Source organism: Macrotis lagotis, chromosome X, assembly GCF_037893015.1.
Source record: "Macrotis lagotis isolate mMagLag1 chromosome X, bilby.v1.9.chrom.fasta, whole genome shotgun sequence".
Taxonomy (NCBI): domain Eukaryota; kingdom Metazoa; phylum Chordata; class Mammalia; order Peramelemorphia; family Peramelidae; genus Macrotis; species Macrotis lagotis.
This window is the reverse complement of record NC_133666.1, coordinates 289,333,833-289,348,300: the sequence shown is the minus strand read 5'-3', so window position 1 is coordinate 289,348,300 and position 14,468 is coordinate 289,333,833. Positions and strand designations below refer to the sequence as shown.

The 14,468-nt window shown below is 33.9% G+C and overlaps 1 protein-coding gene across 1 annotated transcript in view; it reads right to left on the bottom strand.

Annotated features, from left to right (window-relative positions):
• PRLR (prolactin receptor) overlaps positions 1–14,468 on the bottom strand; it is a 37,984-nt gene that overhangs the window by 9,390 nt on the left and 14,126 nt on the right. Inside the window, exons 3-4 of the mRNA XM_074207863.1 lie at positions 11,299–11,468; positions 506–675 (exon numbers count right to left, since the gene is read on the bottom strand). Coding sequence (XP_074063964.1) covers positions 506–675; positions 11,299–11,468 — 340 coding nt within the window. The remainder of the gene's footprint in view (positions 1–505; positions 676–11,298; positions 11,469–14,468) is intronic.

Sequence of the window (14,468 nt, the reverse complement as noted above, 5' to 3'; positions counted from 1 at the left end):
AAATATGGTAAATGGTAGTCACTTCAGTTCTTTGCTAGCAAGAGTCTGAGGTGTTCCTGACTATCTGAGAAGTCAGTCCTGGTAAATGGGCTCAGGAAAGGCCTGATGTTCTAAATCATAGACTCACCCTTTCCTGTCATTTATCCATTTTTGGTATCCATTCTTCCCCTTCCCTTCCATTTTGAAATCAGATCCTTACATTAGTATTGATAGTGGAATAATACAACTGAAATTCTGAAGACAAAAATATGGAACTAACCTATGACATTCTGGGTCCCATGGGGAGATAGGGTTCAGAAGCTAATGGGAAAAGTAGGGCAGATTAAGAAATGCCCATAGAAGAGGAGCCCAGAATGTTGAATGATATTTGCTTCTACTAATGGAAATGTCAAAATCCATATGGTCATTCAAATTCAATACTAGACTAAGATACTAAACCAAGTTAGCGGTTATGGGTAGCTGCTCAAATACTAAAACAGGAATGCCTGAAGAAAAGATGGCTCACCTCCCACTCTGCTGCTTTCTCAGGTTTTAGTCGCAATTCATACTGAAGTGTTAGCCAACCAGACCTAACATCAACCAGGGCAGGTGGAGACCATTTCAACCACAGAAATGGTGTTCCATCTTCTTGTCGTTTAACATCTAAAGTTAGGTTCAAGGGAGGGTCCGGTTCAACTGTGGACATTAAAAGAATTCCTTTAATACTTTCTAATGCTAAACATTTGATATTTTATTTATTACCCCTTGTATTGTTAGCTATCTTCTTTGTGTATAGAAGCTCTCTGTATATAGGACCATAAACCCATTGTACTCCCATTATTAATACTTAGCAAAGTGATCAGCACACCAGTTTTATCTATTGACTCTGAAACTTACCTCATTAGTACCCTCTGCCGTGGCTTCTCTGTTGTTCTGCTTGAAAAAGGTAGAGGGTGGATGGTAGAGCATTTCTCTCAGATTTTTCATTCAAGGAAGATGCCCAAGAAAGTCATCTCATGATTTCTCAACCAACTGAAGGACTTCATCTTTCTCCCCTACCACACCCTTTTCAGCCTCTTTTTTCTAGGTGTCTTTCATTGTTAGATTATGAGCTCCTTTAAGGCAAGGGTGTCTTTTGCCTTTCTTTGGTATCCACAACAATTAATATAGTCCCTAGCATAGGAAGTATTTAATAAATGTTTATTGACTGATTGACCCATGATAATACTGACAAGAAAATGTAGATGAAAAGAAGCTCAGACTTATTTGGGTCATCCTAAATGCTTTACCACTACTTGGATCCTTATCATGCTGTGGTAACTCATGATAGGTTTGCTCAAGGTTTAACTTCTCAAAGTCATTTCCCAATATCACATTTGCAAGTCCTCTGTTTATATTTATTTATAATATATATATGGATGCAAGAATGCTAAAATGTTCAATTCATTCAGCTAGAATTTTTGTCACAGGTATAGTAAACATATGTTTGACTGTGGAGTAGGGCAGAGGAGTCATCCTGACTTCTCAAAAGCTAAATATTTGGCATATAAGATTTAATAGATTCTCTCATGCAGGAAAGTCTTCAAAAATGGTCCCAGTGTTTGATTGAATTAGTTATGCTAGGTCCAATTTAGTTAAATACAGAAACTTATCACCAGTGATTTGCTGATCATTAGGCAACAAATTTTTTGGCAAACCATTAAACGGAGAAAAGTACACTCATTCATATGTAGTCCCCTCAGCTTCAGTAGTAACAATGGTTGAAAAAGGGGCAGAGAATGCTGAATATTACATATTTTTAGATTCTCTATAGACCTTAACTTAATTGTGCTACAACAGTGAGATCACTACTTAAAGACCAACAAATTGACATATTATATTGGAAGAATGAAATCACATTGATATTGAAATCTGTTTTCCCCCTTTAAAATGTATTTTTCCAATTATGTGTAAAGATAGTTTTCGACAAAGATTTTTATAAAACCTTTTCCCTCCCACTCTTCCCCCCCAAGATAATAAGTAATCTGATATAGGTTATACATACACAATCCTGCTACACATATTTCCATATAAATCATGCTGTGAAAGAAGAATCAAAACAAAAAGGAAAAACCTTGAGAAAGAAAAAAAACAAAAAGCCAATTTAAAAAGGTGAAATTAGTAAACCTTCATCTGCATTCAGCCTCCCAGTTCTTTCCCTGGATATGGATGGAATTTTCCATCACAAGTCTTTTAGAATTATCTTTGATAACAGTATTGCTGACAAGAGCTCAGTCTATTATAGTTGATCAGACATTGATATTCTTATGACAAACAAAACTGTTCCATCAAAAGGAGTTGTCACTGCATGAAAGCATATCTCATAGGTTTTCTTTGGTGATATAAATAAAGGTACAAATAAAAGTTATTTGGTTCAATTGTGTATTGAGGAAATAACTATTCTTTCTTGGGACACTTTATCATCTCATCTTTCAGGGCTCATGATGAGTAAGTAAAAATAGCTAACATTTATATAACAGCACATTTACATAGCCTTTTAAGAGTTGTAGTGAGTGGTATATGTCTTATCTCAATGAATCACCACAACAAATTTGGGAAGTAGATGCTATTATTATCCTTACTTTACAAAAGAGAAACCTGAGGTTGAGAATGGGAAGCAACTTGTCAGGATATACAACTAAGTGACTGGGGAGGATTTGTACTCAAGTTGAGCATTCTACCTACAATGTCACCCAGTTATTCTAAAAACAGATAAATAATGTCTATTGCAAACCTATTTTGTCCCAGGGTTGTTATGAAATATAAGAAGGGATAAGATTGAATTTTTATAAAGGATTTTTTATAGTAGATTGACATCTTTAGAGTCAAGAAGCTTGATGGAAAGGTACAGAGGGAAAAAAAAACCCTTGCTATTTTTGTTTATTTAAAAAATCATGGGTAAAGCAAAATGCAGCATATGATCCAATAAGATTCTTTGATAGAGGCTTCTACAGAGATAACTATTTTATTGTCCACTTTTTATTGGTATCTAAAATGCATAACATGGACATAGTTGGCTCATTAACAGCATTCACTATTTTCCTAAGAATATCCCATAAAAAATCCAAATGAAAGAGAGTTTCTCTCTAGGTGATAAGGCTCTCTACATGCCCCCATTTGTGAATGACATTGTGCTAAAGTTATTGAACATTATAAGACCTCACTGAGATCCATAAGTTTCCAGAAGGGATTGACATGACAATCCATACAGAAAAAAATTAAGTGTATGAAAAATACTTATTGTCCATATTTTGACATGCAGTTGGAGGAACTCTATTGAGTTAGCACACTGGTACTTCTATTTGGGACACTGTAGGCTGACAGTATGTTGGGTCTAGTAATTATGAGGAAAAAGAGAGTTGGCTATATTGTATTTATGAAATTATGCAATGTTTTTGGGAAAATAATTACAAGCTGCCCCCTAGGGTGAAACCAATCATTTATAACATAAATGCTCTGATAATGCTGGATGAATTAGAATTTCACAATTTCTAGAAAATGAAAGGATCCAGAGGATCCTTTCCAACACACTGGGAGTTCTGTGGAGGATCATGGAGAATGTTGTCCAAGGATAAGAGGGAAACTGCACCAGTAGAGGGAATATTTAGATGGATGAAAACACAGATCTATTGACCTTTTGAAGAGTAATATTCAAGATGTCTATGATCTTCTCTAGGACTGTCAGGATGTCCCAAAAGTTGAAGTGCAGTTTAAAGTTGACTAGATTATTCTCCCCCCTCCCCCAAATAAAAAAAATAAACTTGACTAGATGGTATTTGTGAAATTATGAAGTGATTTTTAGGAAACAATTACAAGCTGCTTCCAAGTATGAAAACCAATTATTTATAACACACCCTTTACTTAGTTAATATCATATCATAGTTATGGAACCAAAAGAGACCTGACAGGTCAGCTAGTCTTAAACCCTCACTTTTACAGATGATAAGACAGGACAAAGAAATGTTAAGTCTGAAAGATTCTCTCACAATCTGTTAATGAATTAACATTGGTTACTTAGAACAAGATGGAAGTTAAATATACTTCTGGGAAATATTTTAGATTCATGAGAGCAGAGACCACATCTTAATTGTTTGTTTATCTTCCAGATTCCTAGTCACAAATTTTGTACATAACAAATATTTAATGATTGTAGAATTAATGAATAAAACAATATTCCCCTGAAAATCTGAGTAGGATATTCAAATAATGACTTTTTCACATATTATTTAATCTTTTGTGGATTATTCATAAATATTAATTCTTAAAAGGTTGTCTGGTATATAGAAATACTAGGCATTATATTTGTCTCTTGAATATATCAAATTGAATGGAAAATAAATTACCTTTAAAAAAATAATCATCACTGAATTATTTTTACATACCCTCAGAGAAACAGTTTGCAATTGGATTGCTGAAACTTTATATTATCAATATGTTTTTTCACTAACATACTTACCTTTCCAGGGTCAATAATAGTTAAAGTAGCACACAGTGGTGAATTAATTTTCTTGGTCAAGCTTGTCACTATTAAAGTTCTTTGCTTTTGGAATCCTTCTTTACTAGAACTATTTATTGAACTAATCGTTCAATCTAAAATTGAATTTTTATCCATTTTAACTTGTCCTGGCCTCATATATACTGAATTATATTCTATAAAGAAGTTATCCCTGGTGAATTGTATTTGGCATTCAATTTTTCTGATAGTGGAAGTTCTATCTTGTCACTCCTTGAGCTAGTTTTATTCTCTCACTAGGAAATCACTGGTTTCTTAACTTATCATAGGCTAACAACAACAAAAACAACCAAAGTGATGTATATTAGAATAGTGTTAAAACGTTTGCTGATTGGGGCAGCTAGGTGGTTCAGTGGATAGAGCACCAGCCTGGAGTCAGGAGTACCTGAGTTCAAGTCCAACTTCAGACACTTAATAATTACCTAGCTGTGTAACCTTGGGCAAGTCACTTAACCCCCATTGCCTTGCAAAAACAAAAACAAACAAAAAGTTTGCAGATCACTTTACTGCATTATGCCTTTTGTTCCTCACTACAATCCTGTGAGGTTGATCCTGAAGGTATTATCTCCATTTTAGACCTGAGGAAACAGACACGATAATGTTAAGTGACCTGTCTATGACTCTAGTAATAGGTTTTACTGGGTTTAATTTTGCACTTCTTTTAAGAAAAATGGGTTTTTATTCATTCAGCCTTTGCCTGCCTTTTCTTGTCTTTATCCCAGTCAGAGTGTTTCTTATTTGCTGGGTGATTTTGTCTTATTGTATACAGGGACAAAAAAGATATGGCCCAGTATTTAAAATTGCATTTGGACTCCAACTGATAATCAATGGATAGGTGGTAGGGTGTATGGTGTCTTCGTGATATGTAATATCCATACTTGAAAGGTCAAGTGATAACATTTTGAGTAGTATCACAATTCAGATACTTTTTTTTGCCATTCTGACTACCAACCAGACACCCCTACATCCCTAAAAGGATTTCAAGATATTGCCTCCAGTACACAATGAGTTAATCCAAATTGGCTAGTGGTAAATAATCCATTTTAAGAATAGCACTGGGTCTCAGTGACCTTTATGAAATATTGGAAAACCATCTTGTTTGTTATTGTATCAAGTAGATCTCTTGTAATGGGCACAATGATACTTAACAGAGTAACTGATGTTCAGATGATAAGGGAGCACAGTTTCTGAAGTGCCTCCTGAATTATCATTGGAGAATGAAATTATACGCAGTACAATTTTAATGTCAAGAATATTTAATTGTCTTGTATTTATGTAGTACTTCAAAGCTTCAAGGTTTCATCAGTGGGAGAATTCCCTCCCTTGACATGGCACTTCCATATCATTAGATGTCTTCATGAGTTGCCTTAGCCAAATTATTCATTCTCTAGTGGCCAATGACCACCATTCTCTAGTACTTGGTGGTCAATAAACCACTAATCTATTCCATCAATATCTAGTAGTAATCAATCTCTTGTGATAATGAATTTTACCAGTCTGGTCTTTGAATGATTACTATATAATTGTCCACTGCCACTTCAGAATTATAAAATAGCATGGTAAATATTTGGAAATTAGTCATTCATGGATAACACACTTGAGATATTGGGGCCCCTTCCCTATTAACTAGACTGTTTGGTTAACAAAAATGGTTCTGTCTCCAACCACACTGGATAAAAGGGAAAATGTATTGGAATGCCTTAAATGGAATCATGGAATACTGATAGACTGAAGGATTTTATCCTCAGTTGAGGCTGACTCAAAGGGTAATGGAGGGGCACATGGCAGATATAACAACACTACAATACATTAGTAACAAAGAATTTAAAAGGAAAATCTGGGTAAAGGAGAGAGATTCATGACCAGAAAAGATGCATCCTGGTCACAGGATAAGAGTAAGGAACAGTCAATAGACAGCCTATATGCCAATTGGTATCCATGCAATAATAACAGAAGTCATCCGCTAGCATGGATGATAGATTCCTTTGGAAGACAAAGATAAGACTCCTATATGCTGGGAGGCATGGATGTGTAATATTAGGGGAAAATCTTATTTCAATGAGATCACAGTCCTATGGAAGTATTCAAATAAATTGTAGCTGTAGTTACCACATGGTAGAGTGTGGAAGTTTAAGCAGGTTTCAGACTAGGCAAGAAAAAAAAAACAAACAAAAAGAGAGGTAACAAAAGAATATTTTAAGAAAAAAGCTGACACAAAAATAAGAAAACATTAGTCCAGAAGAAGGACATAAAATTACCTGCCTTCCTATGATTTTCGTGACAGTTTCTTTACTCATACTGGCCAGTGATGTTACATCTCAGATTAGCCCTGCTATTGAAGGATACTGCAACAACATACGTTGTTTGGCAGAAAGCATCAACCAGATTGCTACAGCATAATTTACTGTTCACAAGGAAAGCACAGAAGATCACCTTAAAGAATTTATGGCCCTTGCATCATCTAGACTATTGAAAGTTGGTCAGGAAATGTCTAAAACTTTAATGAGGAAAAGGGAATCTGTTTATTTGCTGCTAGATATGAGTGTGCAGGAGTGACCATTCCTGATGATAGATCTTTTGGAATCTTGTTTTCCTAATATCTTGCCTACTGCATTGTTTATAAACAAAAAATTATATCTTCTGTAGGAATATCTACTTAATGGAGATTAGCACACATTTTTATTGCCTCAGATTTACCTGTAAACTATGGTGCTATTTTATTTTATGACCTGACAGCTTTGTGGATTTTGTATTTTTTTCCTTATATACAATTGTATTTCTGATCATTTTTTTTAAAATTATAGTTGCACTACAATATAAACTTGGCTGATTTAGGTGGCATATTCACTGAATTTATCCCTTTTTAATTTTAAATCATCATTTCTGTTTGACATTACATCCATTAACACATTTTTAATATTTAAATCATTCAAAACCATAATTGTTTGTTTACTTCTTTAAAATGTACTTAGTGATTATTTTAGATAGTTTTCTAGCTTTCATCTTTATTTCATATGGGGAGAATTATGATCTTTATCTATTGTTCTCATTGAAAACTAGAATATGATGTGCATTTCTGTGGAGTAAAGACATTCCTACTTTTTTTTTTCTATTTTGAGACATTTGCCAAATGAAATAAATGACATTATATAACATTTAAAATGTTATGAGACTGATAATTAGAAGCAGATAAAGTCCCCAGGGAGGTGACCCTAGAGGTAGGAGTACCTGGGTTTAAATATGGCCTCAGGCATTTGACATTTACTAGTCCCTGTAACCCTAGGCAAGTCACCTCAAACACCTTAAAAACAAATAAACAAACAAAAAATCACTAGATAGTTTAGGAATAATGGAGCTTATTTTAAAAGGACAAATAATATTTATCTAAAACCATTTGCAAGTATTATCTACAATGAGAATAAGCTAGAAGCTTCCCAATATAAATCAGGGATGAAGAAAGGCTACCCATTATCAACCCTATTATTTAATATTGTACTAGAAATGTATAGCAATAAGAAAAGAAAAAGAATAAAGGAATTAGAAAATTCAATGAGGAAATAAAACGATCACTCTATGCAGATGATACAATATTATACTTAGAAAATCCTAGAGAATCTACTAAAAAATACTTGAAATTATTGACAACTTTAGCCAAGTTGCAGGATACAATATAATTACACATAAATCCTCAGCATTTCTGATATATTACCAACAAAGTCCAGCAGCAAAAGAACAGAGAGAGAAGTTCCATTTAAAATAACTATAGACAATATAAAATTCTTGGAATCTACTTACCAGACTACTATAAAAAACTTTTTCACAATTAAAGTCATATTTAAACAATTGGAAAAATATTAATAGATCACAGGTAAGCTAAGCCAATGTAATAAAATGATAATTCTATCTAATCTATTTATTTAGGGCTACCAATCAAACAATTAAAAATTATTTTATAGAGCTAGGAAAAAATAACAAAATTCATCTAGAACAAAAGTCAAGGATATCGAGGAAATAAATAACAAATGCAAAAGAAAATGCTCTACCTTTACCAGATTTCAAACTGTTTTATAAAGTGGTAATTAGATTAGTGGAATAGGTTAGGTACAATTTGCATCTTAGTTAATGACCATAGAAATATAGTGAATGATAAACCCAAAGATCTAAGCCTTAGGAATAAACATTCATTATTTGACAAAAACTGCTGGGAAAACTGGAAAATAATGTGACAGAAACTCGGTATAGAACAACTATAAACCAAGATAAGGCCAAAATAGGTATCTGATTTACACCTAAAGGGTGTTATCATGAGTAAATTAGGAGAACATGGAATAATTTATATGTCAGATTTTTGGATAACGGAAGAATTTGAGACCAAAGAAGATTTACAAAATGCAAAGTAGATAATTTTTAAAAGTGGGGGAAATTTTGCAACAAATATCTTTGATAAAGATCTCATTTCTCCAACTTATAGAGAACTAAGTTAATTTACAAACAATATAAATCATTCACAATTGATAAATGGTAAAAGAATATGAATAGGTAGTTTTCAGATATACAAACCAAAGTTATATAAAGTCATGAAAAAGTTCTTTAAATAACTGTTGATCAGAGAAATGAATATTGAAACAATTCTGAAGTATCACTTCACACCTATCAGAGACTAATATGACAAAAAAGAAAAATGTTAGATGTTAGACACAATATGGAAAAAACTGGGACACTAATGCATTGCTGGTGGAGTTGTGAATTGATTCAACCATTTTGGAGAGTAATTTTGAATTTTGCCTAAAGGGCTATAAAACTGCATATCCTTTGTTTGAGCAATACTACTGCTAGGGCTATATCCTAAAGACATCCAAAAAGAGAGAAAATGACCTATTTTAATAAAAAGTATTTACAGCAGTTCTTTTGTGGTGGCAACGAATTGGAAATTGAAAGGATGCCCATCAATAGGGGGAAGACTAAACAAGTTGTGGTACATGATTGTAGTTGAATATTATTATGTATCATATGACAAGCAGGATGATTCCAGAAAGAGAGAGACTTACATGAAATGATACTAAGTGAGTGAACAGGACTAAGGGACCATCATACAAAGTAAAGTAGTATTATTTGATGAATAATTATAAACAACTTAGATTTTTTTCTGCCTCTAGAGAAATATTGATTGAATACAATCTGAAGCATGTTGTCTTCTCTTTTGTCTTCAATATTTTCTTTTCTTCTTATACAAAATGACTAATATGAAAATAATTTCACATGAACAATTTATATATGATTTCTTACCGTGTGAGGGGAGGCGGGGATAAAACTTGGTTCTCAAAACTTTAATTTTACATGTTAAAAAAATTTTAAAAAGAAAAGAACTAAGTGGGAAAGGGAAATTACTTTAAAGAGAGGAAAGTCTCCCTGAGGAAGTAAGGTTGCTGAGGAGCTATTCAGGGTCATAGCTTAGCTTTTGTTTACTCTGGCCCCTCTCACATTAATGACTGATGTCTCTTTCCTGCTCTTCCATAAAACCATATTAAAGCACGTAGCTATGTCTCTATTTGGTCTCCTCTTGACATTATCAGGGAAGCCACTTGACTGGTAAGATGCACAACCTTGACTTTCTCTGAAATTTCAGACACAGCTGCATATTATTTTTGCCCATTCTTCTGCTCCAAGTTCCTCTACAGAATAATGCATCTTGGCCATTAATTGTTGCTCTTAATTATAGTGAGTAGTCCTTAGGAAAATTTCCTGGGGCATTTTCATTCCCAGGTGAAAATATTCTTTCTTTGGATAACTACCCAAACCTATGTCCCATTTCACATGGGAGGGTATTATAAGATGGCAACCAACCAAGCTATTTTTTTTTATTAGTTACCACCAGCTAGCTGTCCTTTACTGTCCCCTGTCTGCCAAGGGACAAGAATGATTCTAAATTATATTTGACCCATCCCAAAAGGAAACATTTCATGGTCAGTACATGCCCAGCTATGCTATTTTAACTGATGGTCATTCCTCTTTTTTTTTCATTAAACTCTTAGCAATATAACTTCCTGCTGCCCTAGAGTCCAGCAGAACCTTATTAACTTTGCCTACACACTCCCTTCCAAAATATCTTTATAAAGACTGTCCCCAAGGCAGGTCAATTTTCCCTGACTCCTCTCAAGTTTCCTTTGCAATTCCTGGTAGCTCCACTAGCTGATAACTCCTGCCACATTCCCAGCCAATTCCTTCATTCTTTCTCTCTCTCCCTCCCTTCTTTTTCTTGTTTTTTTCCCTCTATAACTTCCAGACTCTCTGGCAAAACATTGACCCTTCTTGCGTGCCTCCACTCTATGGTTGAGGTGAATCATTCACTGGGTCTATCATCCTTTCTAAATATTTTGACCTCATCTCTTTCAATAACTCAATAGATCTTATATCCATTTCTGTAAATCTTGTATCATCATTTCCTTCTCCCAGTTCCCAGTCACCTAAAATTAAAACCAATTTGAGCAGTGGCAGCTACTAATTTATTGTCACTGAGAACAATAGACTTGGAAGTAGAGTACTATTGGAAACTATTCTAGTGTATGTGTGTGTGTGTGTGTGTGTGTGTGTGTGTGTGTGTGTGTGTACAAGAGTGCACAGCAAGCAAATAAGGAAAATAGGGTAATCATGTTCAGATGGTAAGCATCATCTGATCTTACTATTTGGGAATATTTATAGAGGCCAAGAGAACTCAAATCAGATTTTGTTTGTTAGCTAATGATTTGAAAAGCTTTGTTTCCTCTTACCTATGTAAGTCACATCCACATAACGTGGCTCTGACATATTCCTTCCCATCTGGTTAGTGGCATTGACCCAGATGACGTAGACTGTCCATATAGAGGTATGTCTCTTGTTAAAATAACAGGAATTAGGACCTCCAGTTTTGTAGTCAGGACATTCATGAATGAGTGACTCTCTGAAAGGAATAACCAAAGAAAAAGTTAGGAAAATAATTCTAGAGTGGTATTTCCAATTTCTCATTAGAAATATGTTATTGGCTCTTGGAAATCAATTATCCTAAAGGAAGAGACTTTCTGGACCAGGGTGGAAGAGATAAAGAATGAGAATTAGAAATTATAAATAGCAAAATATTAGAGAGGAGAAAAGATTTGGCAAGAGTGGGAATGGCTGGGGAGAACCTTATGAAAACCTCAAGTTGACAAAAGCAGAATTGAATGTGATGAGGAAGACAAGGAGGAATCTAGGTGTGAGAAAGGCTATGAAGAAGGAAGTGAAGAAATGAGTACAAAGGAATGATAAGACTTGCATTGACAGTGCTAAAGATCAGAATGAACAGAAACTGATGATAAATATTAAAGAGAATAAAATATGGGTTTTTTTTTAAAGTCATGTTGTAGGTAAGAGAAAGATCAAAAAGTAAAAAGAGGAGAATTTCTTCTTGGAATGGATGAATGATAATAAGGAATTACAGTGAAAACTCATAATTACTTGACTCTTTTCTTCTTAAGATGATGCTATCTAGATTGGAAAAGAGGTTAACAGGGAATAGAAATTGGTTAACAGGGAATCGAAATTCAACCTAAGAGAAGAGATGGTTAGGCAGCCTCTAACCATTCTCAATGAGTTTAAATTGTCACACCTAGACAAACATTTCTTATGTATTGAAAGAACTAGTAGGTGTGATTGTTGAGCAACTATTGGTAATTTTTAAAATAATTTGGGGACATAAGACTGAAGAAGGGTAGATATCATTTCAGTCATTAAAAAAATTGTTAGAAGATAGTGGTCAATAGATAAATTTGATTTCTAGTTCTGGTAAAATTTTAGAACATATTATTAAGAGGATAGTTTGTATGTACATAGGCAATAAGTACCAAAGGTTGGCATAACTTCAGCATAATAGTAGTAGTAGTAGTAGTAGTAGTAGTAGTAGTAGTAGTAGTAGTAGTAGTAGATAGTATTTATATAGTGCTCTAAGTATAATAAAAAATAGAAAATAAAACATTTTGTCTTGCTCCAGCAAGAAAAGATCATACAAGACTAACTTTATATCCTTTTTTGACAGGTTAATTAGACAGGCAGCTGAGAGGATGCTGTAGACATTAGATATTTTAGAATTCAGAAAAGCATCTGATGCAATTTCTTATTCACTGCTGGTGAATTATATATAGAGAGATAATCTAGATAATAATACAAATAACTGAATTTCAAACTGGCTGAATAACTAGATCCAAAACATACTCATTAATGGGTTAAAATTAAATTGAAGGGTGATCTTTAGTTCAGCGTCTAAGACATCCATGCTTCTCTTAAGCCGATCAAAAATTTTTTCAATGGTTTGAGTCAAGGTGTAGATGATATAGATTATGGATTAACATATAGAAATCAAGTTTACAGATGATACAAAGCTTGGAGAAATAGCTACTATTTGGACTAGAACAATGAGATGACCAAAATAAGGTGAAATTTAATAGGTATAAATGTAAAGCTTGCATTAAAAGGTCAATTTGGGGGCACTTAGGTGGCACAGTGGACAAAGCCTTGGCCCTGGAGTCAGGAGGATCTGAATTCAAATCCAGGCTCAGACATTTAATAATTGCCTAGCTATATGCCCTTGGGCAAGTCCCTTAACCCCATTGCCTTAAATAAATGAATATAATACTTAATAAAAAATAAGTCAATTTCACAAGTACAAGATGGTGAAGACTTGACTAGGAATGGTTCACTGAAAAAGATCTGGGTCTTTCAGTGTACTGCAGGCTTAGGACAAGGCAACTGTGTGAAGGGGTGATCAAAAAAATTAATGTCATCCAAGACAGCATTAAGGGAGGTATAATGCTTAGAGCAAAGGAAGTACTAGTGTTTCTTCATTCTATCTTAGGTCATATTTGTAGCAATGTGTTAGTTATTACTGTACTTTTAGGAAGGACAGAAGTAAGCTAAAGAAACCAAAAGAAGGTAAGAAAACATGATGGTCAATAGGTAAGGAGAGCATGTTTAATAATCATATAATAAGGTCTGCTATATTTTAAAATAACAAAATTTCAAACATTTTTTCCAACCTTTTCTTACCTCAGCATATTTAAGGTTATGCCAGTCATCATCATGTTGAAGAGAACTCACAAATTCAAGTTTCTCATCTGTCTGTTTATACTTAAACGTATGTATTTAAATAGAAGATATATCATGGAGGTGATAGAATTTTTTTTCAGTGAAACATATTTCACTGAAAAGATTCTTGAAATATGAAAACTGAACTCGGTGTTCAGATGGAAAGTTTGATTCCCAGGTAGGAGGACATAGTATCTATGTGGGCATATTTCAATCTTAAAAAATATATTTGCTATTTATCCTTGAAATTACCTTCTTCACCAAATTCTTTCCATTGTACAAATTTCCTATTTACTTTCAAATCAACTCCTCACATCTTCCTTTACAAAGTATTTCCTTTCAGAAAACAAAAGATCCTACTAGGTGGGCAGGTCATGCAGTGAGTTGAAAAGAGGTCTAAATGGTAGATAGCATGTGAATTCTTTTGATAACTCTATCAGATCAGGAGAGGTAGGTAAAGGTTCCCTGTTTGCTAAATGAACTCACTCCCCTAGACTGAGGACATGGACAAAGATTCCACAGGATAAGAAGATGAGGATAGGTTGAAATCAGAACTGTTTTCTGTCCTATTTATTTTTTAATATCAATTAACAAACCTTTCCCCCCTGAGATTACAAATCCACTGAAATATTAAATTAAATTCTTCACAGCTTCCTTTCTGCCCTTGAATATAAAACCACTTTGAAAATCCAAACTCCCTTTATTAGCATGGATATTGAAATTAAGTTCTATACATCCTAGCAATGTGAAACTAATAATTTTAGAAAATGAGAAAATTTTTTAGTGATAAAAGGCATGAAGCACCCCCCCCCCCAAAGTTCATAGAACATACAGGAAAGGCAGT